Source organism: Xenopus tropicalis, chromosome 4, assembly GCF_000004195.4.
Source record: "Xenopus tropicalis strain Nigerian chromosome 4, UCB_Xtro_10.0, whole genome shotgun sequence".
Classification (NCBI taxonomy): Eukaryota; Metazoa; Chordata; class Amphibia; order Anura; family Pipidae; genus Xenopus; species Xenopus tropicalis.
In genome coordinates this window covers 67,209,744-67,234,267 of record NC_030680.2, presented here as the reverse complement: position 1 = coordinate 67,234,267, position 24,524 = coordinate 67,209,744, and the positions used below count along the sequence as shown (strand labels likewise).

General features: G+C 38.9%; 1 protein-coding gene across 2 annotated transcripts in view; it reads left to right on the top strand.

The window, feature by feature from the left end:
• Positions 1-10,907: 10,907 nt before the first annotated feature.
• LOC116410405 (liver carboxylesterase 2-like) overlaps positions 10,908-24,524 on the top strand; it is a 30,358-nt gene continuing 16,741 nt past the window's right edge. Inside the window, exons 1-5 of one of the 2 annotated variants that reach the window (XM_031900803.1) lie at positions 10,908-10,965; positions 12,672-12,793; positions 18,970-19,168; positions 19,951-20,089; positions 23,370-23,503. In XM_031900803.1, coding sequence (XP_031756663.1) covers positions 12,733-12,793; positions 18,970-19,168; positions 19,951-20,089; positions 23,370-23,503 — 533 coding nt within the window. In that variant the 5' untranslated portion in view covers positions 10,908-10,965; positions 12,672-12,732. Of the gene's footprint in view, positions 10,966-12,598; positions 12,794-18,969; positions 19,169-19,950; positions 20,090-23,369; positions 23,504-24,524 lie in introns of those variants that run through there. The other variant, XM_031900802.1, reaches the window with a different exon arrangement.

The following is a 24,524-nucleotide window of genomic DNA, read 5'->3' as shown; positions in this document are numbered from 1 at the left end:
CAGTGTGATCCCCATTAGTGGGTGGGGGCAGGGTCATGCTTTGGGCACCCCTACCTATTGGCCTGGCACTGCTGCCAATAAATTATAGAAAATAAACCTGAACAAGAAATCAGTGGGGTAGTAGTGCAGAATAAGATTTTATTTAATGGGTCACAAGAAAGAGCCTCATACAAATACAGCATCTACATATACTTCTAGCTTAGTGTTCACCATGCAGAATCCTTTTCAGGCTAAAAAAAAAGGCATGTTTATCATATCATAACTTTAAAATTATGTATTTTATTGCAGATCTAACTAATCAAGAGAAACAATTTTTGCTGTGGGTAGATTTGTGTTGGTATTGTGATGCTAAAGAGTTGCATGGGTCACAATATCTCCTTTGCAAAAAAATGTGTGTGACTCCAGTCTTTAGCAACTGCAAAGATTGATGCTATGCCACTATGATACTACAGTCACAGAGGGTGGGCCCTGCTGCTAAAGTTACCGATGTGTTGGGGCTCGCTTGGAAAAAATACAGCAGAAAAGAAGGTGCAAGAGCTAAACATGGAAGGTCTATCAATACCGACTGCAGCAGCACCACATTGTGACCCAAACCTGCCCAAACTTACAGAGCTACTACATACCTCCCAACTGTCCCGCTTTCCGTGGGACAGTCCCGGTTTTTAGAGTGCATCCCGCTGTCCCGGATAGTTCCATGAATGTCCCGCATTTCCGTAATAAATTACGGAAATGCGGAACATTCATTGACTTACCCGGGACAGCGCGATGCGTTGGCGCTCCTTCTTCCCCAGCGGCTCCTCAGTGTATGCAGCTCCTTCTCCGGCAGTCCCAGGCCCTTTTATAAGGTTGCGCCCTTATGCACGGGTGACGTCATTATAAAAGGGCCTGGGACCGCCGCAGAAGGAGCCGCATACACCGAGGAGCCGCTGGGGACGAAGAAGACGAAGGGAGCGCTGTGTATGGAGGGGGGGGCTGTCTCTATTGGGGGCACTGTGTATGGGGGGCTGTCTCTATTGGGGGCGCTGTGTATGGGGGGGCTGTCTCTATTGGGGGCGCTGTGTATGGGGGGGCTGTCTCTATTGGGGGCACTGTGTATGGGGGGGCTGTCTCTATTGGGGGCACTGTGTATGGGGGGGCTGTCTCTATTGGGGGCACTGTGTATGGGGGGGACTGTCTCAATTGGGGGCACTGTTTTTGGGGGGACTGTCTCAATTGGGGGCACTGTGTATGGGGGGGGGACTGTCTCAATTGGGGGCACTGTGTATGGGGGGCACTTTCTATGGGGGGCATTGTGTATGGGGCACTGTGTATGGGTGGTACTGTCTTTTAGGCTATTGGGGGCACTGTGTATGGGGGGGCAAACTGGTAGATAGTTATAGCTCACTAATAACTCACTGCCTTCTCTATATTTGTATTTTATATGCAGGAGTTGCTATATTGTTTTCCTTAGGTAGTACAGTATGAGGGTATAGCACAATTGTGCCTGATCCTACCATTTCTACTATATAAAAGGAGAATTTTTTGAAAAAAAAATGGATGGGGTGTGGTAATTGGGGCGTGGCCATAAAAGTGGGCGTTGTCAAAAAATTTGCCGCGCTGCGCGCACCAAATCTTTTTCTCCCTCTTTTCGTTTTTCAAATGTTGGGAGGTATGCTACTAGGATACACCAGAAAAAAAATAGCCAAATGTATTTTTACAGCAGAAAAATAGCACAACATTAAAAATAGCAACTAAAAAAGTAATTATTCCAGATGTACTAAAAAAAAAAACTATTACAAACATTTTAGCAGTTTTTTTGTCAATGTAATTGCTATTGAAAGAAGTATCTGTCCGGATGTATTCTCTCCAATATAGGGTTTGGCTCCTGAAGTCAGAAGCCAGCTCAGAAACAGACCTAGGGGCAGATTTATTAAAACTCTAACTTTTTAAAAAAAATTTTGTTGTTTCGAATAAACTCATTTTCATGAATGCCTGACATTTATTAAAAAGTCTGAACTGAAGGAGTACGTGCGGGAAAAGGTGACGCAATTGTAACTTTTTAGAATTGTCACCATGAAACCTTTATTCTCACACAAAAAACCAGTGTAAAAAAAATCTGAAAATCTCGAAAGTTTTGAAGCAAAGATCTTTCAGGAAAGGGACATCTACCATTGACTTCTGCATGATCTATACAAGTTTGAGCTGGTGTATTTTCGGATTCAGATTTTTAGCCGTTTTGTCGCATAGTAAATCTAAAAAAAGTCACAACTTTTTGCTAGAAAGAATCCAAATCAGAAAAATAAAAACCTAACTGTTAGTAAATGGCCCCCCTAGAGACCACCGACTTCTGCTATGTTTTTTGAAGAGTCAGAACAGGGAGGGTAACTGGTAATACTGGTTTCACTTGTGATTACAAGTAACTTTAAGGTTATGGAGATATTTAACTAATGTATACTGAAAAGTTGGTTATCACTACATTTTCTTTAAATGTGCAAAACGTGTTTTGGGGTGAAGATCCCTTTTATGAAGAGGGAGAGAGGGAAACACAGCAGAGGGAATGACACAGAAACCAAACAGACAAGTTCTGACAGGAACAGAAAATATAAACAAAAAGGATAGTTAAAACAGAACCAGTAAAAAATAGGATATGTTAAAAATTTAGGGGAGATAAATGAGGAATGAAAAAGCTAAACTGCCATTATTGGCTAATGCTGCGGGGGTCTTGGGGATGCTAGAACAATACGTGCTGAGAAGAGATATGGGATTATGTCAGGCTTTAGACATTGCCCCAAGTCTGGCTTATCATTTACAGAAAGGCTTTTGCCATTCCTTCTTTATTTTATTGAGATATATCGTTAAACTATATAATGTGTAGCAAATAGAAAAGCAGCCTCTGGTTTACATATTTCATCTGTCTGTGAATTGAATTACTCTGCTGTGCTCACGGTGTCAGATATTTATATGGATGGATTGCACTACTAATAAACCTGCTTATATTAATAAATATCTATTTTTTTTTAGTTTTGTTTTCAGACAATCGTGCAAAAATGTCCTCCCTTGGCTCACTTTTTAAAGTAATTATCTACATGTGATTTTTGTTTTGCTCATAAAATTTGCTAATCCTATGAACTGCTTTACCTTAGTTATTGATTTACCTGAACTCTGTCAACACCTGGCCTGGACAAATAATATCTGTATAAAATGCTTGCTAATAATATGAAATGTATTAAATTCCTACTCTGGCAGTCATTTGCAAAAGTTATGTTAATTGTGCCAATGCAACAGTCAAACCATTGTCATAGTCATTTTTCTCCCATGTGGCTCAGCAAGTTACTGAGATTAAATATTTTATACGGAGTTGCCTGTTAAAAGATAACATTGCTCCCCTTAACCATGCATGCTGCAAGGGTGCGGAGACTTTTAGGGAGATGTATAAATCCCATCTCTTTCAAGGGGTGTTGCTAGGTAATGGACTGTAAGGCACTAATAAATGAGGATAGAAATGAGGGGTCCTATTCATTAAAATCTTGCAGTAACATGTGCTCCTTGTACTTTTGTATAGTTGCACTTGGCACTTCTGCCTTTTTCCTGCATCCTGTCCCAAATTGAGCGCAATTTTACCTATTGAAGTAGGCTGCTGTAGGCAGCATGAATGAATTCTGAATTACGGCAGCACAAATTCTGTTATGTTGTGCCACCAGGGCACTTGTCTGCACTCTTACTGGCACAATGGTGCTATAGGTCAGTGCTAATGGTGGGCATGGGGGCATGTCACTTAGCTGCAAGTGGCATGGAGATTTCTCTGAACTTCTCTGATCCAAAAGAGAAGGAAAGGTACAATCACTGGAGGGTGTCTTCAGAAAAATGAATACAGAAGTAAGAGGATTGCTGGCAGCTACCCAGAACTAGTGTGGTTTTCTCCTAACTGGAGCACCAGCCCAGAGTATAAAGCAAGCGATTACAATCACAGGGGAGTGCCTAACATTTTGGCACCCCCCCAGTGATTGTACCTTTTCCTCTCCTTTAAATAACTGATCTGTGATACCTACAGCCAGCCAAAAGCTTATTCATATATTTCACATCTGATCTCTGTTAACGCAAAAAACATGCGATAAGCATTATCACACTTTAGTGAATCGGCCCCATTTTCTTTACAGTGTAAACAGAATATTTTTTTGTCTTAGAACTGAAATTTATAGATAACTATTTACCATACCTGTATTATAATAAGTATCCTCACTCACTACCATCATACTTGCTCAACTTTATGTACACAGATGCACTTGTACATGTAATTCAGTCGGCATAGTGCACACAGGCTGTTGTATGGTAAAAACTTACATTAAAGAAGATAGTATCATACATTCATTGATATTCTTGATTCTTGATATTCTTGATATTCTTGAACATGGCAATCACACTATAGTTCTAGACATTATCAGAACCTAAAGCACGGTAGTAATATTTTTATGTATCTGAGAACTTGCTATGTGCTAAATACAAATTTTACTTCTTAGGTTCAAGTCACCATTTGTGGTCTACGGTTTATCCAGACCCCCCGTCTGAATAAACCTTGGACCACAAATGGTGACTTGAACCTAAGAAGTAAAATTTGTATTTTTCATTACCCTCACAAAACATTAATTAGCAAGTAGGTTGTTAATAATAATACAGACTAAATAAATTGTCATGTGGGTTACTTAAACCTCCTATATATTCTTCTGACTTTCACAACATTGATGTATTGGGTATGTTTTGCTTCAACAGGTGTTTACAACATGGAATGGAACAACTCATAAAACTGTTCAAAATTGAGTTTGTGTTGCCTGCAAGTTCAGAGGATTGTTTGTACCTTAATGTCTTTACTCCAGCTGACAGAAAAGAGAATTCAAAGCTACCTGTAAGTGCTTAAATAGGAATGCCCCAAAAGTAAACCTACAGACAATTGTCTGGAAAAACAGTTCTAATGTACTGTGTCTATGAAATGTCTATGAGGCCTAGGGGCTGATTTACTAAGACACGAATTCGAATTGGAAAAATTCCGATTGGAAAACGAACATTTTGCGACTTTTTCGTATTTTTTGCGATTTTTTTCGGCGCCTTTACGACTTTTCAGAAATTGTCGCGACTTTTTCGTTACCAATACGATTTTCGCGAAAAAACACGAGTTTTTCGTAGCCATTACGATTCGCTCGTATCTTGTCGCGACTTTTTCGTATTGAGCGCTCGTAAGCGGCGGCCGAAACTTTCAGACTTAGCATGATTTTGGAAGCCTCCCATAGGACTCAATGGCACCCTGCAGCTCCAACCTGGCCCAAGAAAAGTCACCATACTGAAGCTTGAATGAATCCGAACGCTACGAAAAAATCGCAACATTTTGCGCAACTTTCGGAATGGCTACGAAAAAGGCGCGACTTTTCGCGCAAGTTTTAACGCTACGAAAAAAATCGTCAGATTTTGCGCAACATTCGGATGGCAACGAAAAAGTCGCGATAATTTTCCGAAAAAATCGCCAAATACCGATCATTACGAAAAAAATGCAATCGGACGCATTCGGCCGGTTCGTGAGTAAGTAAATGGGCCCCCTAGTGTTCTTGTTTGTCACCAGAAAGATTTGTTTTAATCATTCTGAATGATACATTTAATATAACAATTTCTTAACAAAAGCTGGTAGTTGGGAAGACAGACATACAAGTGCACAGCATATTAGTGCATATAGATATACTATACACTGGGGAACATCCACACATCTGTTTTCTTTCCTCATGTGAAAGAAGTTATAGATTGTAGTTGAGTCATCCTAGCATCCTAGTAACATGCTTTATATGTGCTGAAGCTAATACTTTCTAAAGTTTCTAAACACTTGCCGAATGTGTGATTTAGATGAGCAGGTATCTGAAGGAGTAAGGTTACAGCTCAGTAACTATGCACATGATACTGACTCTTCTATAACCAAAGTAAATCATTTGTCTATGATTGTTTGAAGATATGTGACTCCTGTGTAGCCACTGTAATGCCATCTGTGTGCTTCTTGTAAAGCTTAGAATTTATGCACCAGCAGGCAATTAGTTGGTAGCATTTAGTAGTCATGTGTTTAAATGTAAACATCGTTTGCTATGGGTTACTGCACGTGGACAAACTTAAGGGCAGATATATCAATATCTCAATTTGAGTTTTACTGTGATTTTTAATAGCAAGAATCATAGATTTGAATATCTTTCAAATATCTTGAGTTTCTGGAAACTCAAAAATGTGAGATTTACTTAGCGCAAAAACATCAAAACACCAATTAAAGAAATTCCCAGCTAAAAGCTGTCAAGTTGATATTGAAGTCAACGCGAGTTGTATTTTTAAAATTCAAGCTATTTTTTTAAAATAGGCTTTCAAGAGCAATTTCAGCAATTGGCAGTTGGTTGATGGTGTCTATCTGTAGCTTTCCAAGTACATGGCTGTACAACCCACACACTTACTGGCACCCTTATTCACTCAGTCACTTAGTTATTGGGTTAAAATAGGTTCCTTATACCTAATAAAACATATAAGGGTTGATTCACTAAAGGTCGATATTTCGAGTGCTATTTATAGCATGCGGTAAAAATTTCATTGCGTCTAATTTTTCTCGTCTTAACGCACGATTCACTAAAAGGATACTTGCGTTAATTTAGATGCAATGCTGTTTGCGTTATTTAAGTTGCGAAGACTATTTTTGTGCGGTATTTGATGGAATGCTGGGAAAAAATACAGCAGAAGAGAAGGTGCAAGAGCTAAACATGGAAGGTCTATCAAAACCAACTGCAGCAGCACCACATTGTGACCCAAACCTGCCCAAACTTACAGAGCCACTAGGATACACCAGAAAAAAAATAGGCAAATGTATTTTTACAGCAGAAAAATAGCACAACATTAAAAATAGCAATTAAAAAAGTAATAATTCCAGATGTACTAAAAAAAAACAAAAAACTATTACAAACATTTTAGCAGTTTTTTGTCAATGTAATTGCTATTGAAAGAAGTATCTGTCCGGATGTATTCTCTCCAATATAGGGTTTGGCTCCTGATGTCAGAAGCCAGCTCAGAAACAGACCAAGGGGCAGATTTATTAAAACTCTAACTTTTTCATTTTTTTTGTTGTTTCGAATAAACTCATTTTCATGAATGCCTGACATTTATTAAAAAGTCTGAACTGAAGGAGTACGTGCGGGAAAAAGTCACGCAATTGTAACTTTTTAGAATTGTCACCATGAAACCTTTATTCTTGCACAAAAACCAGTGTAACAAAAATCTGAAAATCTCGAAAGTTTTGAAGCAAAGAAAGATCTTTCAGGAAAGGGTAATCTACCATTGACTTCTACATGATCTATACAAGTTTTAGCTGGGGTATTTTCGAATTCAGATTTTTAGCTGTTTTGTCGCATAGTAAATCTAGAAAAAGTCACAACTTTTTTGCTAAAAAAAATCCAAATCGTAGAGACCACCGACTTCTGCTATGTTGTTTCAAGAGTCAGAACAGAAAGGGTAACTGGTAATATTGGTTTCACTTGTGATTACAAGTAACTTTAAGGTTATGGAGATATGTAACTAATGTATACTGAAAAGTTGGTTATCACTACATTTTCTTTAAATGTGCAAAACTTGTTTTGGGGTGAAGATCCCTTTTATGAAGAGGGAGAGAGGGAAACACAGCAGAGGGAATGACACAGAAACCAAACAGACAAGTTCTGACAGGAACAGAAAATGTAAACAAAAAGGATAGTTAAAACAGAACCAGTAAAAGATAGGATATGTTAAAAATTAAGAGAAGATAAAATGAGGAATGAAAAAGCTAAACTGCCATTATTGGCTAATGCTGCGGGGGTCTTGGGGGTGCTAGAATAATACGTGCTGAGAAGAGATATGGGATTATGTCAGGCTTTAGACATTGCCCCCAGTAATAAATATCTATTTTTTTTAGTTTTGTTTTCAGCCAATCATGCAAAAATGTCCTCCCTTGGCTCACTTTTTAAAGTAATTATCTACATGTGATTTTTGTTTTGCTCATAAAATTTGCTAATCCTATGAACTGCTTTACCTTAGTTATTGATTTACCTGAACTCTGTCAACACCTGGCCTGGACAAATAATATCTGTATAAAATGCTTGCTAATAATATGAAATGTATAAAGTTCCTACTCTGGCAGTCATTTGCAAAAGGTATGTTAATTGTGCCAATGCAACTTGCCGAAAGTGTGTTTTAGATGAGCAGGTATCTGAAGGAAAACTGGCCAGCAAAATGGAAAACGAGGTTCAATGTTGAAAAGTGCAAAGTTATGCACTTTGGTAGAAATAATATAAATACAAGTTATGCACTAAACGTTTGTGTTTTGGAGGGATCCTTAATTGAGAAGGATCTGGGGATTCTTGTATATAACAAGTTGTCCAATTCCAGGCAGTGTCATTCTGTGGCTACTACAGCAAATAAAGTGCTGTCTTGTATAAAAAAATGGCATTAACTCAAGGGATGAAAACATAATTTTGCCCCTTTATAGGTCCCTGGTAAGGCCTCACCTTGAGTATGCGGTGCAGTTTTGGGCTCCAGTCCTTAAGAAGGATATTAATGAGCTGGAGAGAGTGCAGAGACGTGCAACTAAACTGGTAAAGGGGATGGAACTTTTTTAAAAAAAGGTGTTTGAGAGGGGACATGATATCTCTGTACAAGTACATTAGAGGGGATTATAGGCAGATATGGGGGTGTTCTTTTTTCCCATCAAAATAATCAGCGCACCAGAGGCCCCCCATTTAGATTAGAGGAACAAAACTTTCATTAGAAGCAGCGTAAGTTTTTCACTGTGAGGGCAGTGAGGTTGGGGAATGCCCTTCCTAGAGATGTGGTAATGGCAGATTCTGTTAATGCCTTCAAGAGGGGCCTGGATGAGTTCTTGAACAAACATAATATCCAACGCTATTGTGATACTAAAAGCTTTATTTTGTATTGATGTTGGTATATAAGGTTTATGTATGTGAGTGTATAGATAGGTCTGTATAGGTTTGTGTGTGATGGGTTCACTTGGAAGGGTTGAACTTGATGGACTCTGGTCTTTTTTCAGCCCTATGTATGTGTAAAGTTATTGCATATTTTTCTCTTTACATTTATGGGTACTGACATTGTTTAACTGTTTACTGTTTGATTAACTCATTCAGAATTTCCTTTGTGTGATCACTAATCTATGTATGTACCAAGTTACTGCATATTTTTCACTGAAGACTGATTAAACTGACCTGTAGTTGGGATTCTGATCAGCTATTATCCTGGCATCTGCTTTAAATACCCAGTGGGTGAGCTTTAATTTATAGGATAACCCCATGTAAATGGGATTTTCTTGGAGCTCTTTTGAATTAGTTTCCAGAATTCCTTGTGTTCATTTGCATACGTATGAGGCGGTCTCCTCAACCATTTTTATTTACCTGTGGATGTGCACCTCTGGCTCTAGCTAAGCTGATCATAAAACCCTGCACTACACTACTACTACTGAGCCCCAAGGCTAGGGCAAGCACCTTTTATTGATTTTTATCTATTTATTTAGTTTATCTCCTGTGAATCACCCTGCACTTTTATTGTCTTTTTTCACAAGGATTTGAATCCTCCGGGGTTTGCATTAGGCTCCTTCTCCACCTGAACCTGGACCCAATGTGGGTGCAAAGACTTGAGACCCTTTTGGGGGTCATTTGTTTTTCCTTTTCCTCTGGAAGGGGGGGCTGTAGGGGTTTGGATAAATGGACCCCCCTAGCATTGCGATGAAGGAAGCCTGAAGACCCTTGCCTCCTGTGGTCCTTTTGTCCGTGGAGATCAGGGAGAAAGGGGTCTGCCTTAGTCCTCGGACGACGGCAGATCTGAAGACTTCAGGACGACAGTTTGCACCTTTTGCCGGGTGACCCTGGAGTTTTTGGGATCTTGACCCATGTAAATGGGATTTTAGTAACTGATGTAGTTAAATCCCAATGGGCAATTACAATGTTGCTTTGATATTGAGTTATATGTGTACACAAAGGATTGTGGTATTATTTCTTTAAGCACATTTCTAACTTTGTACATGTCTTGGTGTTTATACACGGAGGAAGGCTGGTCATGGCATCCAGGTTTGATGGATCTGCTTTAAGTGGCTATGAAAATGTTGTTGTGGTTTCACTGTGGTTTCATAACGCTTATTTGTCTCAGATTTTTTTGTATGCAGTGTGTATGCAGTGTGACAAATAAGCGTTATGATGTAAGGAGCTATATAAACTGCAATACTAAGTCAGTTGTATACCTGCTTACCTGCACGAGGTGTTTAAAGCAATACGTTGGCTGTACCACCAGACCACTAAAGGAGAGGGCTAGAGAACATTTAAACTTAATAAAATCAAGAAGTGAAACAACAACAGGGGCGATATACAATTAAAACTGTTAAAGGCAGAAGTGAAGTGGATTTATAAACTGTGCACAAGGCAAACTCAAGGGCTGAATTTAACATTTGATATAAGCTGTTATTTTTGAATGCAATTCATAGTTTGTTTAATTTTCTGCAACAATTTATTTATCTAAAGGATTGTAACTGTGATTATAATGTTATGTAGTTTCTTTTTTTAACTGATTATCTGAAAAATTCAGGATATAAAACTGTGTGAACAATTAACTACTTAAAAGGCACATCTAATTAGTTCATGGAATATGTATAGGTTTGTAACAGATGCCATTGGATATGGTAATTTTATGGATGGGATTATGGGTATATATTTCCTATGTGTAAGAAATGAATAGAGGTCTCTGAGGAAGTGCGCTGTCACGAAACGCATAAGACCTCAAGCTGTGTTTTTTTAGATGTGCAAATAAAGGTTGATCGATTTTAATACCAGCTGTTGCAGCTTTTTATGCTGACCTGGAGTGCACTGCCAATGTGTGAAGTTTTGTGACGAGATTTGTCCCCTGGCTATGGACTCGGGGCAAGAGCACCCAGGTCAACAGGACTGTTTGGTAAGCATAATGCTTTCTTATTTGGAAGCGAGTTATCCCTGGCCGTGAGTTTTTTCACCTGAGTGCAGGGTCCGGGGCAGGTTGCACCTGGACCAGAGGATTTGAGCGGTGAGCAGTTTGTGTGGGGAATCTGTATTGCTTTTTCCAGACAAGCACCTGTATTTTTAAACTAATTTCTATGTTTATGCTATCCCTTAAACTGTGTGCTGTGGATATATAATTTTTTCATTGCTGTTTAACAGGCAAGGCAGTTTTGATTCACTGATATGAAAATGGTTGTCCTTGACTGGAATAGGATAGGATTTCTGATTAGGGATTTTGTGTGGCCATGACCGGATTCGGTTATGGACAAAATTATCCCTATTTTCCAGTGGGGAAGGCTGGAAGTTATGCTTTATCTCTTTGCCTTGATATTATTTGGCTGCATAAAAATACTAAAATAACTGCAAACTGTGAATACAATTTTATATTAAAAACATTTCATTAAAAGCTAAAAAGTTGAATGCTCAAGCTGGATAAAGTGTTGCTGTTCCAATGGAAAAGCATAGAACCAGAAACAAAATCTACAGCCCTAGCAGTCAGGTGCTTCAGTGTCAGTGCAATTATATGATTGCTAATGCAAACAGGATAAAAAATAACATTTGTATGTGTGCCTAAATGTTTAGTGAAGGAAATGTTAATTGAATAATGAAATGAATGAAATGCAAATGATGTGCTTCTTTAAGGAAATGTTGAGAAATATATTTTTCTCATTTCTGTTCATTCTTTATAAATGAGATTCTAGCAGTCAGTATACCAAAGCAATGTGCTAGCAGTCAGGGGCGCTCCTTTTTTGGAAGTAGTAGTCAGCACCACACCTTGTATTTAGTTTGTAGCAGTGCAGGTTCCCCAATGGCCACTTTCCATCGGCATATCCAAGTACAGATGATCTGGAACAGCATCTCTTATCTTTTAAAATTAAAATGCCTTTATTGCAAATTTCAGGGGCAAACAACAGCAACGATTCAGGCCATGTGTGGCCTTTTATCAAGCACACATGGCCTTAATCGTTGCTGTTGTTTGGAAGAGGTGCTGTCAGGGGTGCTCCTGCCATGAGGCAGGACCTGGCAGCACCCCACAAGTTACCTGGCACTGGAAAGGAAAGAGCGGGGATGAAAGGGCTGCTCAAAAATCACCTCAGGCAGGGTAGGGGCAAGAATACAATACTAGCAGTACTATACAAGAACTAGCAGTGATTGGAGATCCTGTCTGAATCTTATTTCTTACTTTATAGCAGAACTGAGAGTCCTTATAGGATTACTTAGGGTCAGATTTATCAATATGTGACTTTAGAGCTTTATACATAAAAACTCACCCATGTTCTATTTATTCCTATGGGATTTTTATAAGCTTATTTATCAATGAATGAAAGTTGTGCAAGTACATTAATTAATTAGTTTGATATACATTTTTAAATTTGAAAATGTTGGCAGACAACTGGGGGTGGGGTCTTGGTAAGGAGCTGCACCACTACCACCCCTCCATTGCACCTCCTATCCTGCCTGCACCCATTATAACGGATACATCTTTATAGTGGGTGGAGGAAACTTTCCAGCAGCCAATGAGATCTGCTGTACTATATCTTCTCTGTTCTTAGAGATGACTAGTACACAGTTCCATGCTCTGTACGCCTGCTCCTGTTAAGCCGCTAGTTTTTTGTATTACAGAAACTCTTGTGTGTTTTGCAACTCAGCAAAGTGTTTTCTGTTCCGTGCTGAATTTTTGCAAATGGGATCCCTGATCAAAGTGCTTCTCTTGTGCTGTGCGACTTTGGAAATCTATGGAACAGGTAAGAATTGCAGCACATTAATAAGAACTTGAATAGGAAAGAAGGTCCTTGCTATGTGATCTTTGCACTTACCCGTGTGTATTAGGGTGAAGACACACTGAGCTACTAGTAGCAGCCACTTGTGGCTACTAAAATAGACAATGCTGATCACTGATCATACAATGTCTGTGTATTTTAGGAGAGTCAATTCTCAGTATTGTCTATAGTTACATAGGGTTGAAAAAAGACCAGAGTCCATCAAGTTCAACCCATCCGAGTAAACCCAGCACACACAACCCACACCCACCAATCCATATACCCACACACACAAACCACACATACAACCACCAATACTAACTGTAGATATTAGTATCACAATAGCCTTGGATATTCTGATTGTTCAAGAACTCATCCAGGCCCCTCTTAAAGGCATTAACAGAATCTGCCATTACCACATCTCTAGGAAGGGCATTCCACAGCCTCACTGCCCTCACTGTGAAAAACCACCTACGCTGCTTTAAATGGAAGATCCGTTCCTCTAATCTAAAGGGGGGGCCTCTGGTGCGTTGATTGTTTTTATGGGAAAAAAGAACATCCCCCATCTGCCTATAATCCCCTCTAATGTACTTGTACAGAGTAATCATGTCCCTTCGCAAGCGCCTCTTTTCCAGAGAAAACAACCCCAACCTCGACAGTCTCACCTCATAGTTTAAATCTTCCATCCCCTTAACCAGTTTAGTTGCACGTCTCTGCACTCTCTCCAGCTCATTAATATCCCTCTTAAGAACTGGAGCCCAAAACTGCACTGCATACTCAAGGTGAGGCCTTACCAGGGACCTATAAAGGGGCAAAATTATGTTCTCATCCCTTGAGTCAATGCCCTTTTTTATACAAGACAGCACTTTATTTGCTTTAGTAGCCACAGAATGACACTGCCTGGAATTAGACAACTTGTTATCAACAAAAACCCCTAGATCCTTCTCCATTAAGGATGCCCCCAACACACTACCATTCAGTAGATAGTTCACGTTTATATTATTCCTACCAAAATGCATTACTTTGCACTTATCAACATTGAACCTCATTTTCCAGTTTGCTGCCCAGTTTTCCAATTTTGTCAAATCGCTCTGCAAAGCGGCAGCATCCTGCATGGAACTTATAGTTTTGCATAATTTTGTGTCATCAGCAAAAATAGAAACATTACTCTCTATGCCCCCCTCCAGGTCATTAATAAACAAGTTAAAAAGCAAAGGACCAAGGACTGACCCCTGCGGTACTCCACTAACCACACTGGTCCAATTAGAAAATGTTCCATTTACCACCACTCTTTGTAATCTATCCTTCAGCCAGTTCTCTATTCAATTACAAATATTATGTTCTAGGCCAATATTCCTTAATTTGATCATTAACCTTCTGTGAGGTACTGTATCAAATGCTTTAGCAAAGTCCAAGTAGATGACATCAACTGCCATTCCAGCATCAAGGTTCCTACTCACCTCCTCATAAAAGGCGACTAAATTAGTCTGGCAAGATCTGTTACGCATAAAACCATGCTGGCACAAACTTATAGTATTGTGAACTGCAATGTATTCAAGTACCCTATCCCTTATTACCCCTTCCAAAAGTTTTCCTACTACTGATGTCAGACTAACAGGCCTATAGTTTTCAGGCTGAGAATGGGATCCCTTTTTAAATAACAGCACAACATTAGCAATTCACCAGTCTCTCTGCCCCATGCCAGACCTCAACGAATGCTGAAAAATTAAGTGAAGAGGTTTGGCAATCGCAGCGCTCAGCTCATTTAATACCCTGGGATGAATCCCATCCGGTCCTGGACCTTTGTTTACCTTTACATGTTTAAGTCTCTTTTGAATTTCCTCCTGAGTGACCCATGCGTCAGTAGCTAAATTACTAGAACTAGGCATATTAAAAAGGAAGCCTTCATTATCTGGCTCCTCAGATGTATAGACAGATGAAAAATAAGAGTTCAAAATTTCTGCTTTTTCCCCGTTCTCATCAACCAACTTACCCCCCCGTGATAATAAGGTTCCCACTCCTTCTTGCTTCATTTTTTTACTATTCACATAATTAAAAAATAATTTTGGATTCTTTTTACTCCTATCTGCAATATCCCTTTCCATCTCTATTTTAGCTTGCCTGATAGCTTTTTTGCATGCTTTATTTGCTTCCTTGTACCTGATGAAAGTTTCCACTGTCCCAGCTAACTTAAATGCTTTAAAAGCACGTTTTTCTTACCAACCTCGACACTAACACTTTTATTCAGCCATAAAGGTTTTGCTTTGCGATGCCTCTCCTTGCTTACAAGGGGAATATACTGTTGTGTATACCTGCAAAGCAATGTTTTAAAGATGTTCCATTTTCCTTCTGTGTCTAACCCTATGAAAAGCCTTTCCCAGTTGACACATTGCAGAGATGCCCTTATACTGGCAAAGTCTGCACGTCTAAAATCGAGTGTTTTAGTTAATCCCTTATAGAGCTGTCTCTGTAGCATTATCTCAAAGGAGACCCTGTTGTGATCACTGTTCCCCAAATGCTCACCCACACAAATGTTAGAGATGAGTTCAGTATTATTAGATATTACCAGGTCCAAAATAGAATCATTCCTAGTAGGTTCTTGAACCGCCTGAAATAAAAAGTTGTCATTTAGCATATTTACAAACCTACTAGCTTTTTCTGACTTAGCCACCCCATTACTCCAGTCAATGTCCAGATAATTAAAGTCCCCCATAATAACAACAATGGCAGGGTTTTTTCTGGGGTTTAGTAACTGTGACAAGTAGCTTCTACTAGTAGCTGTGTGTCTTCACCCTTAGACTTTGTAACATGCCTGTTTTACAGGAACTGTGTTAAGATGCAGAGAGGGTAAAAAACCATTATAAAAATATAACTAATTATCTAATTATGCCTTAAGAGCTTCTGTGCACTTTGCATCATCATAATAATTTTCTCCCATTTAAAAAAAGAGCAGGCTTTAAAATCCTTTTTTTTTCCTCTAAAAACTCCTGTAGCCAGAGCAAGAACTACCAGGGTCATTGGAGTCAAGGGTGCTACTGTGGGTATTAGAACATACTTCAAATCAAGTATTTTAATTGCAACATTTGAAGAGTAAGAATAATGCAGTATAAATAACATTGGCTGCTGAGTTTTTTTCTTTTATTAACAGCTTTAAGAAATCTTGAGAATGACAAAGACCTTGTAATTAGAAAAGCGGATAAAGGAGGTCAAATAGTTGTACTAAACAAAGTAGATTATTTTACAGAAGCACATAGACAGCTCTCAGATATAGAATCTTATAGAGTTCTAGATAAAAATCCAGCAATACATAATATTCCATATAGCCAGTTCCTACACATTAGGCATATTTGCTCAGAAGAAACAGAGTTCCTATCAAAATCTGAAGACCTTTATTATAGACTACTTGATAGAGGTTATCCAAAGAATATCATTCAGAAAACCTTTGAGAGAGCTGCATCTACTAGTAGATCTAACCTTTTCAATAGGTACAAAAGAACAGACCCAAAAAATAAGAATGTTTCCTGTAAAGATAACACTAAGGCTTTGTCATGTATTTTAACTTATAGCCCTCAATATAAAGCCATAAAGAATATTATCAATAATAACTTGACAACATTGAAAACAGATCCTCTGAGACAGATCCTTGATAAAGGATACAGATTTGTAACCAAAAAAACAGAAACGCTAAGCAATAGATTATCCCCTAGCTTCATCCAACAGAATAAACCTACTAGCACATGCCTATCCACAAAAGGCATGTTTAAATGCGGGTCCAGACAGTGCATCACGTGCAATTATATTGTTAAAACTCAATCATTCACTTCATTTATTACAATGAAGACTTATCAAATTAAACACTACATTAATTGTAATACGAAATATGTAATCTACTTGCTCACATGTACTAAATGTAGGAAACAATATGTTGGCCAAACAAGCAGGAAACTGAAGGACAGAATCAGAGAGCATATTCTTAACACTACTAACATAAATTGCCATACCACTATAGCCAAACATTTCTCTGATTGTTCCAACAGATCACTTTCCTTTTTGCATGTCATTTGACTATGATGTGACCTGTTATGTGTAAATGTGTACTTCATTATATTGTACCTAAAAATTATGATGTTTCATTCTCACAATGAGATATATACTTTACATCCTTATATACATTTTTTAACCACCCACTACTTGTCATTTAAACATTGGATGTCTGTGATTGGCCAATTTTCTAGGGTCATCCCTATTGGCTACCTTGCTTTTAAATAGTGTGTTTGTAGAAAACGTAATTCAGCCCATGATTAAGTACCCTATTGGTACTAAACGCGTAAGGCTTCTTTTTTTTGTATACATGGATTAAATAAACTTTGTATTTTTAACTATTTTTTGGCTGCTTTTTGCTATACTATTCTGGGAATTCGAAGTGCCTGCCTACATCGTTCCTATATGCAATTTATTATCAGCCTGATGACATAGGGTTAATTGCTATCTATATAATTAAAGGTGTACTCTTTCAAGGTGAAGGTTGAAAGCTATGTGACAGGGCCCAGGGGTTGGTTGGCCCATCAGTCAAGCTATTTTCTTTGTGTAATGAATTTTCTACTATGAGCACTGTCTTTAATCTGAAGTGCCAGGGGACTGATCTGCCAGCACTAATATGCTACCCTGACTCTATAAACTCGGCTGTGCAGCTTGCTATTGTTTATTTGACCTTGTACTGGATCCACTACCCAGGTCAGGCCAGGAATCTCGGTGCCACAGTTTGAGACAGATGTCTGTGGAAATGAGATGAAAACAGCACAAAAAAAATAAAAATTTCCACAAGTGAACTACACAAGACAGATACATCTCCACTTATATATTTTATTACCATATTTACAGTGTACTTGTATCATTGTGGTAAATGTAACATGTAGAACAGTAAAATATTAGTAAATACACAGCCCCTCTCACACTCACTGACACTTAAAGTTTAAATAAACTTTTGGTATAACGCAGACGGTGATATTTGGAGACAATTTCCAACTGTGTTTTATTTTTGGTAATTTTGGATTATATAGCTTTTTGCTACCACCCAAGACACTGTACCCTGGTAGCCAGACAACAGCCTGGGCGATGAATAGGAGAGAGGGCCTGAATAGAATGATAAATAATACAAAAGTAACAACATAATTATTATTATAATAACAAAAAACAATGAAGACCAACTAGAGTAAAGAGTAAATACCAGTAATCTTTACTCTAACCCCTTTACTCTAACCTTTAGTCTAATCTTTGTAAAGGGAATGAGGATGTGCCAGTTTTACACTAGGCTTAAAGTTAATGTTATACTAGGCATTTTCTCCTCAAGTAGGCACCTCCACAATTGCCCCTCCCATCCAACCGAAAAGCCTGACCAAGCCATTGCTGGTGCTTTTCATCCTCATCCTTCTCAAGTGAGCATTCTTGCAAACTATGGTATTTGTCAGCTTGATTTCAGTCTTTTCAGAAGGTTTCTGGGGCATGAATTTAGATAAAGCACAGTAGACCCCCCTGAAGCTTTTGTTTGTAACTTGGAAGTGGAGGGTAGTTTGCATTAACCCCTTTGGGGATCACTTGAGATAACTAGGCTTTTTGGCAACTAGGGTTGCCACCTCACTGCTTTAATACTGGCCATATATTGAATCCAAATCCTGCATGGCTAATTATCTATTAATTATGATACATGGCTAAACATAATTCAGTACAGTCTGCAGTATGTATCTGAATTACTTGCTAATTAGCTATGCAGGATGTGGATTTAATATGTTGCTGGTATTAAATGCTTGAGGTGCAGTTTTTCTGTTATCTGGATTGTAACCATGTGCCCTATTCCCCAATCTCTACTTGAATGATAATCCCCGTGGTCACACAGCATCTTACCAATATACATTTAGTGCTTCTGAAGCTGATCCTTTAACAGACTTTGTTTAGTTCTTGTTTTGGGAAAAATAGAACTAAACATATTTAATCGATTGTCCCTCCTGATTCCACCCTGAACCAGCTCACACTCATTCTAGTATTTGATTGTCAGGTAGGTAAGTATGACTAACTATTTAGTAGTTAATACACAAAACAGAATTTCCTTAAAAACTTGCTTGTTCTCTTTCTAATATCTAATATTATTTTCTTTCATGGCCAAGAGGATGCAAGACCACTATTGACAACAAAGTATGGGCAGCTTCTTGGAAACACAGTTGGCGCAAAGGAAACAGATAGATTAGTTCATGTTTTTATGGGAGTCCCCTTTGCAAAGCCACCTATCGGACCATTAAGATTTGAGTCTCCGCAGCCACCGGAGCCATGGAGCTCTGTCAGGGAAGCCACAGCCGCTCCACCCATGTAAGTTCCACTAGTGTTAAATAAAGAAAAGAATGATACATTTCTGTCTTTCCTGCTGTACAGTGAGCATGTTCCTTTTTATAAAGATTTATTGACCTTGCAATATTGGACGGATTAAATAGGTAGATATAAATATATGTATGTGAATCTGTGAGTCTAAACCAGTGTTTCTCAAACTGTGAGGACATTCATATTTATGTGGTTACCTTAAGCTGCTAAAATCTGCTCTGATGCCTTGCTATCTGCACTTTTTAAGAGATGGGAAGCCTGCATTGCAGGCTCTGCAACTTAAGCAGTCCATACACCTGTTGATGTGTTGATGAACCAGATATTGAGTCTGCAGCTTTTATTGGCCTGTATGTACTCTATGGCCACTTTACTGTTGGCCAAGACCTTCACGGAGAGCCAATTCACAATTAAACACACAGCGGTAAAGGAATATGTGGACAGGGCTCTGGAATTATAAATCTGATGGTAATGCATGGAGGTTGGGGGTGGCATGGATGGAAAGTCAAAATCTAACTTCTGACCAGGGCCAATGGGCTTCTAGTTACAAAACCGTCAGGAAGCAAATTTAAAGTACCATTTTCCTGTTCTTTTGCACTGAACTGGCCCCTAGATTAAAACGTAGTATTAGTATGTGGGGTCCAAGAACTTTTTTGTAATTATATGTTAAATAAATACTTTATAGATTTTTTGTGGAGGTGATATAAAAATGTATAATGTTTTCAAACAACATTTCCAGTTACATTTCCAGCAATTATTACTTATAATTTATCCAGGTGTTTACAAGATAAAAGAGGAATAAAAGACATTGCTGAATATTTCAAGGCAGAGTTTGATTTTCCTCCAGTTTCCGAGGATTGTTTGTACCTAAATGTCTTCACTCCAGCAGACAGAGGAGAGAACCCAGAGCTCCCTGTAAGTTTAACGGATCATTTTGGGTAAAGGTAATAAAATTCACAAACAAACAGGCCAAAAATGCTATAAAATATAATATAATTTTTAATTAGACAGTTATCACAAAGTAAATTGTATTTGTGGATGAACAACCTTTTAATGCCAACGACGTTTCCCATACGTCGTTGGCATTTAAAGGCTGCTCTCTGCAGCGGCGGCATGTGCCGCTGCTGCAGAGTTTCTATCGATGACAGCCCCCCTGGGCAACGTGCCAGGGGGGCTGTCATGAGGGTCCTGCGAAGCGATCTGTCACAGGACCCTCCAGGAAGCAGCAGACACGATCGCATCGCATCTGCTGCTTCCTAGTTCCCCCCCCTAGCGCCGGCCCACTGGAGGAGGAGGCGATCGGGTCTTCAGGACAGGTAAGGTGTGTGTGTGTGTTTTTTTTTTTTGCATTTACACACTTACACACACACTTACATACATTTATACACACTTACAGCACACATTTTAGCAGTTTTTTTTTTTTTCATTTTTTACACTCATAAACACATTTACACACTGTCACACAACTTTTACACATGTACACACATGTATACACAAACACTTTTTTTTTTTTTCATTTTACCACTTTGTTTTTAGTTTCTTTTACCTAAAAACTGTTTATTTTGACAGCGTGACTATTGAATCAGATATTCTGACCACTAATTACACTATTTGTTGTTTCACTGATTTGCACAATTTTTGTGGTTTTATCGCATTTTATCCCTGTATCAGTGTTCCTAATCTGTTTTTAGCGTAGCTTTGCCAGGTGTAACTTTGGTGTACAAAAATAACTTTACCTATTTTGAATTCATCAGAATGTGTACTTTCCAAAAATATATGGTTTTCTGGGGGTCTCTGTATAGTTGGGGGGGGGGGGTTACTGCACATAATACGCTGTCAGGGGGCTCTGTGTGCAAAAGCTGAGTTGGCAGGCGAGAAATCCATATGCGCTATTTTCGTTTTGGGGTCAGTACATACCGCAGACTTTGGTATATCTATGCATATTGGGCATCAAACTGTTCAGTAGACCTCTGGTGTTCCTATTTGGGGTGATTTGCCTTTATCTGATCTTTATCAAGAAATTGTGAGAGATAAATGCGGCAAATTGCAACATTTTTATGCGATTTTCTAAATGTCATATAAATCTGCAAACTTAGGAAAGCTTTACAGCTTGGAAATCTGTATGTATAACACTTGTATACGGCCATGCTACACCTTCTATTCCATAGTCCTTTGCCAGATCTTATTATCCCCAATGATACAGACAATGCTACTGCCCTCCCTGCACAGTCAAAAGTCACATACAGTTATATACTGTAGTTAAGTTGGGTTGAAAAAAGACCAAAGTCCATCAAGTTTAACCCTTCCAAGTGTACCCAGCACACACACATTAACCTATACTTACCTATCTATACACTCACATAAACTACTGTATATATACCAACATTTATACTAACTGTAGATTTTAGTATCACAATAGCCTTGGATACTATGCTTGTTCAAGAACTCATCCAGGCCCCTCTTAAAGGCATTAACAGAATCTGCCATTACAACATCACTAGGAAGGGCATTCCACAACCTCACTGTTCTCACCGTGAAAAACCACCTACGCTGCTTCAAATGGAAGCTCCATTCCTCTAATCTAAAGGATTGGCCTCTGGTGCGTTGATTGTTTTATGGGAAAAAAGAACACCCCCCATCTGCCTATATTCCCCTCTAATGTACTTGTACAGAGTAATCATGTCCCCTCGCAAGCGCCTTTTTTCCCGTGAGAACAACCCCAACCTTGACAGTCTCACCTCATAGTTTAAATCTTCCATCCCCTTTACCAGTTTAGTTGCACGTCTCTGCACTCTCTCCAGCTCATTAATATCCTTCTTAAAGGAACAATAACTACTACACTACTATAGTTTATATGAATAAGCTGCTGTGTAGCCACGGGGGCAGCAATTAAAGCTACAGTTTATCTGTTAGCTGTGCCTTTTCTCCTTTTAAATGGCTGCCCATGGCTACACAGCAGGGTATTTATATAAACTCTAGTAGTGTTTCTGAAACACACAACTTTTACCAGTGCAGGGCAGTGGTACATTATAGTTTAATTTCTTTGATATATTTTCATTTTTGGTTTCTTGTTCCTTTAAGGACTGGAGCCCAATCTGCACTGCATACTCAAGGTGAGGCCTTACCAGAGACCTATAAGGGCTGTGGCACACGGGGAGATTAGTCGCCCACAACAAATCTCCCTTGTCGCTGGCAACTAATCTCCCCGAAATGCCATCCCACCAGTGAAAATGTGAATCGCCGGAGGGATGGCATATGTGGTGCCGCGATTTCCCCGAAATCACGGAAGTTTCCTCTCAAGGCAACTTCGGCAATTTTGGGGAAATCGCGACGCCACGTATGCCATCCCTCCGGCGATTCACATTTTCACAGGTGGGATGGCATTTCGGGGAGATTAGTCGCCCGTGACAAGGGAGATTTGTCACGGGTGACTAGTCTCCCCGTCTGCCACAGGCAAAATTATGTTATCATCCCTTGAGTTAATGCCCTTAATTTGCACCGAACCCACTTTTTTTGGTTCAGCCGAACCCCTGAACCCACCCCGACAGATTCTGCCGAATCCCTAACCGAATTGGGAAGGGTAAAAAATTGGTGAAAAATGTTTTCCCCCTACCCTTTAACCCTTCCGAATGCTAATTAGCATATGCGTATTTATGCTAATTATGATTAGGATTCAGTTCGCTTGGGATTCGGCCCGAATCCCGAACCGAATCTGGGATTCGGTGCATCCCTAGAATTTATAGTTTTGCACAATTTAGTATCGTCAGCAAAAGTAGAAACAGTACTTTCTATGCCCGACTCCAGGTCATTAATAAACAAGTTAAAAAGCAAAGGACAAGGACTGACCCCTGCGGTACTCCACTAACCACACTGGTCCAATTAGAAAATGTTCCATTTATCACCACTCTTTGTAATCTATCCTTCAGCCACTTCTCTATCCAATTACAAATATTATGTTCCAGGCCAGAGAGATAAAGCCAAACTACATGAAAACTCAGGTAAATGAAGCACTGTTACCAAACTTACAATCATTATAGTGATCTATTCCAACCAAGTACATAGTATGACTCAGGGTTGAGCTCCAGTGAGTTTTGGGTAGCTGATAAAAGGTGACTATAGTAATAAGTGTAATTTTAGTCTGTTAATAATTCCTTTTTGTTTCAGATCACCAAAAGTACCTTTCTGTTTTGTATAGGTCATGGTGTTCATACATGGAGGAGGACTTACTATGGGAGGAGCATCCATGTTTGAAGGCACTGCTTTATGTGCCTATGAAAATGTTGTTGTGGTCTCAATCCAGTATAGACTTGGCATTATGGGATTCTTTAGGTAAAATACACTGCTGCTCTGTTTTGTATAATAGTATAAATACTGTACTATTTTTAACTTCTGTACATGTATAAGACCCTATTGGGCCTATAATGTAATATGGAATATTAGAGGCATTTAAGCAATAGAGATTTAAACATGGCCATGTAAAACTAGCTTTCGGAACTCTGTTTTAGGTAAAAAATAAAAAGGTATATAGGTATAACACGAGTCTTTTTCTGGCCACTTGAAATATTGAAGGTTGAATTTCAACTAGAATTTGATGTTTCAACATATAAATACAAGATAATCATCATTTTTCAACTAGATTTATTGAAGGGGGCGTTAACTTTTAGTATATTATAGCATTGGCTATTTTTTGCAACTTTTTAGTTGGTTTTCATTTTTTATGTTTCATATGTTTTTAAATTGTCTTCCGCTTCTTTCCAACTTTCAAATGGGGGTCACTGACCCCAGATGCCAAAAGCTATTGCTCTGTGAGGCTACAGTTTTATTGTTAAAGATGAACTACACCTTTAAGCAAAAGTAATACTAAAAATTATTTAGTTAATATAACATTTTATGTCCCTTTAACAATACCTGTATCCAGTACAATGTTTTTCTTCTTAAGTGTTTTATGCACATATGATGTACAAGGATCCTGTTCAATAAATGGCGACAGAGCGACATGACCTGTGCCTAATACTACTCCTACTAGCCATAAATCCACAAAGCCAGTGCATACATTCCTACCCTGCTTGTTGTGTTGAATGACAGCTGAGGAAGTAACACTACCAATACACACTCTCTCCTGGCATCTAAATGGCAAGAACATAAAAAAGGAAGTGAAGAGCTTAAACGGGGCTGTAAAATCTTTAGTAGAGCTGCAGGAAGGGATTCTGGGTTGAGTAGCTGATGTGGAGTGAGCACGCTCTATCTGGCACAGGTCATATTGCCCTATTGCCTTGTTTTGTGATGACAGGAAGGGGACCTTTAAGATTGTATTTTTGCATAAAACAATTTAAATAATAAACATTGTGCT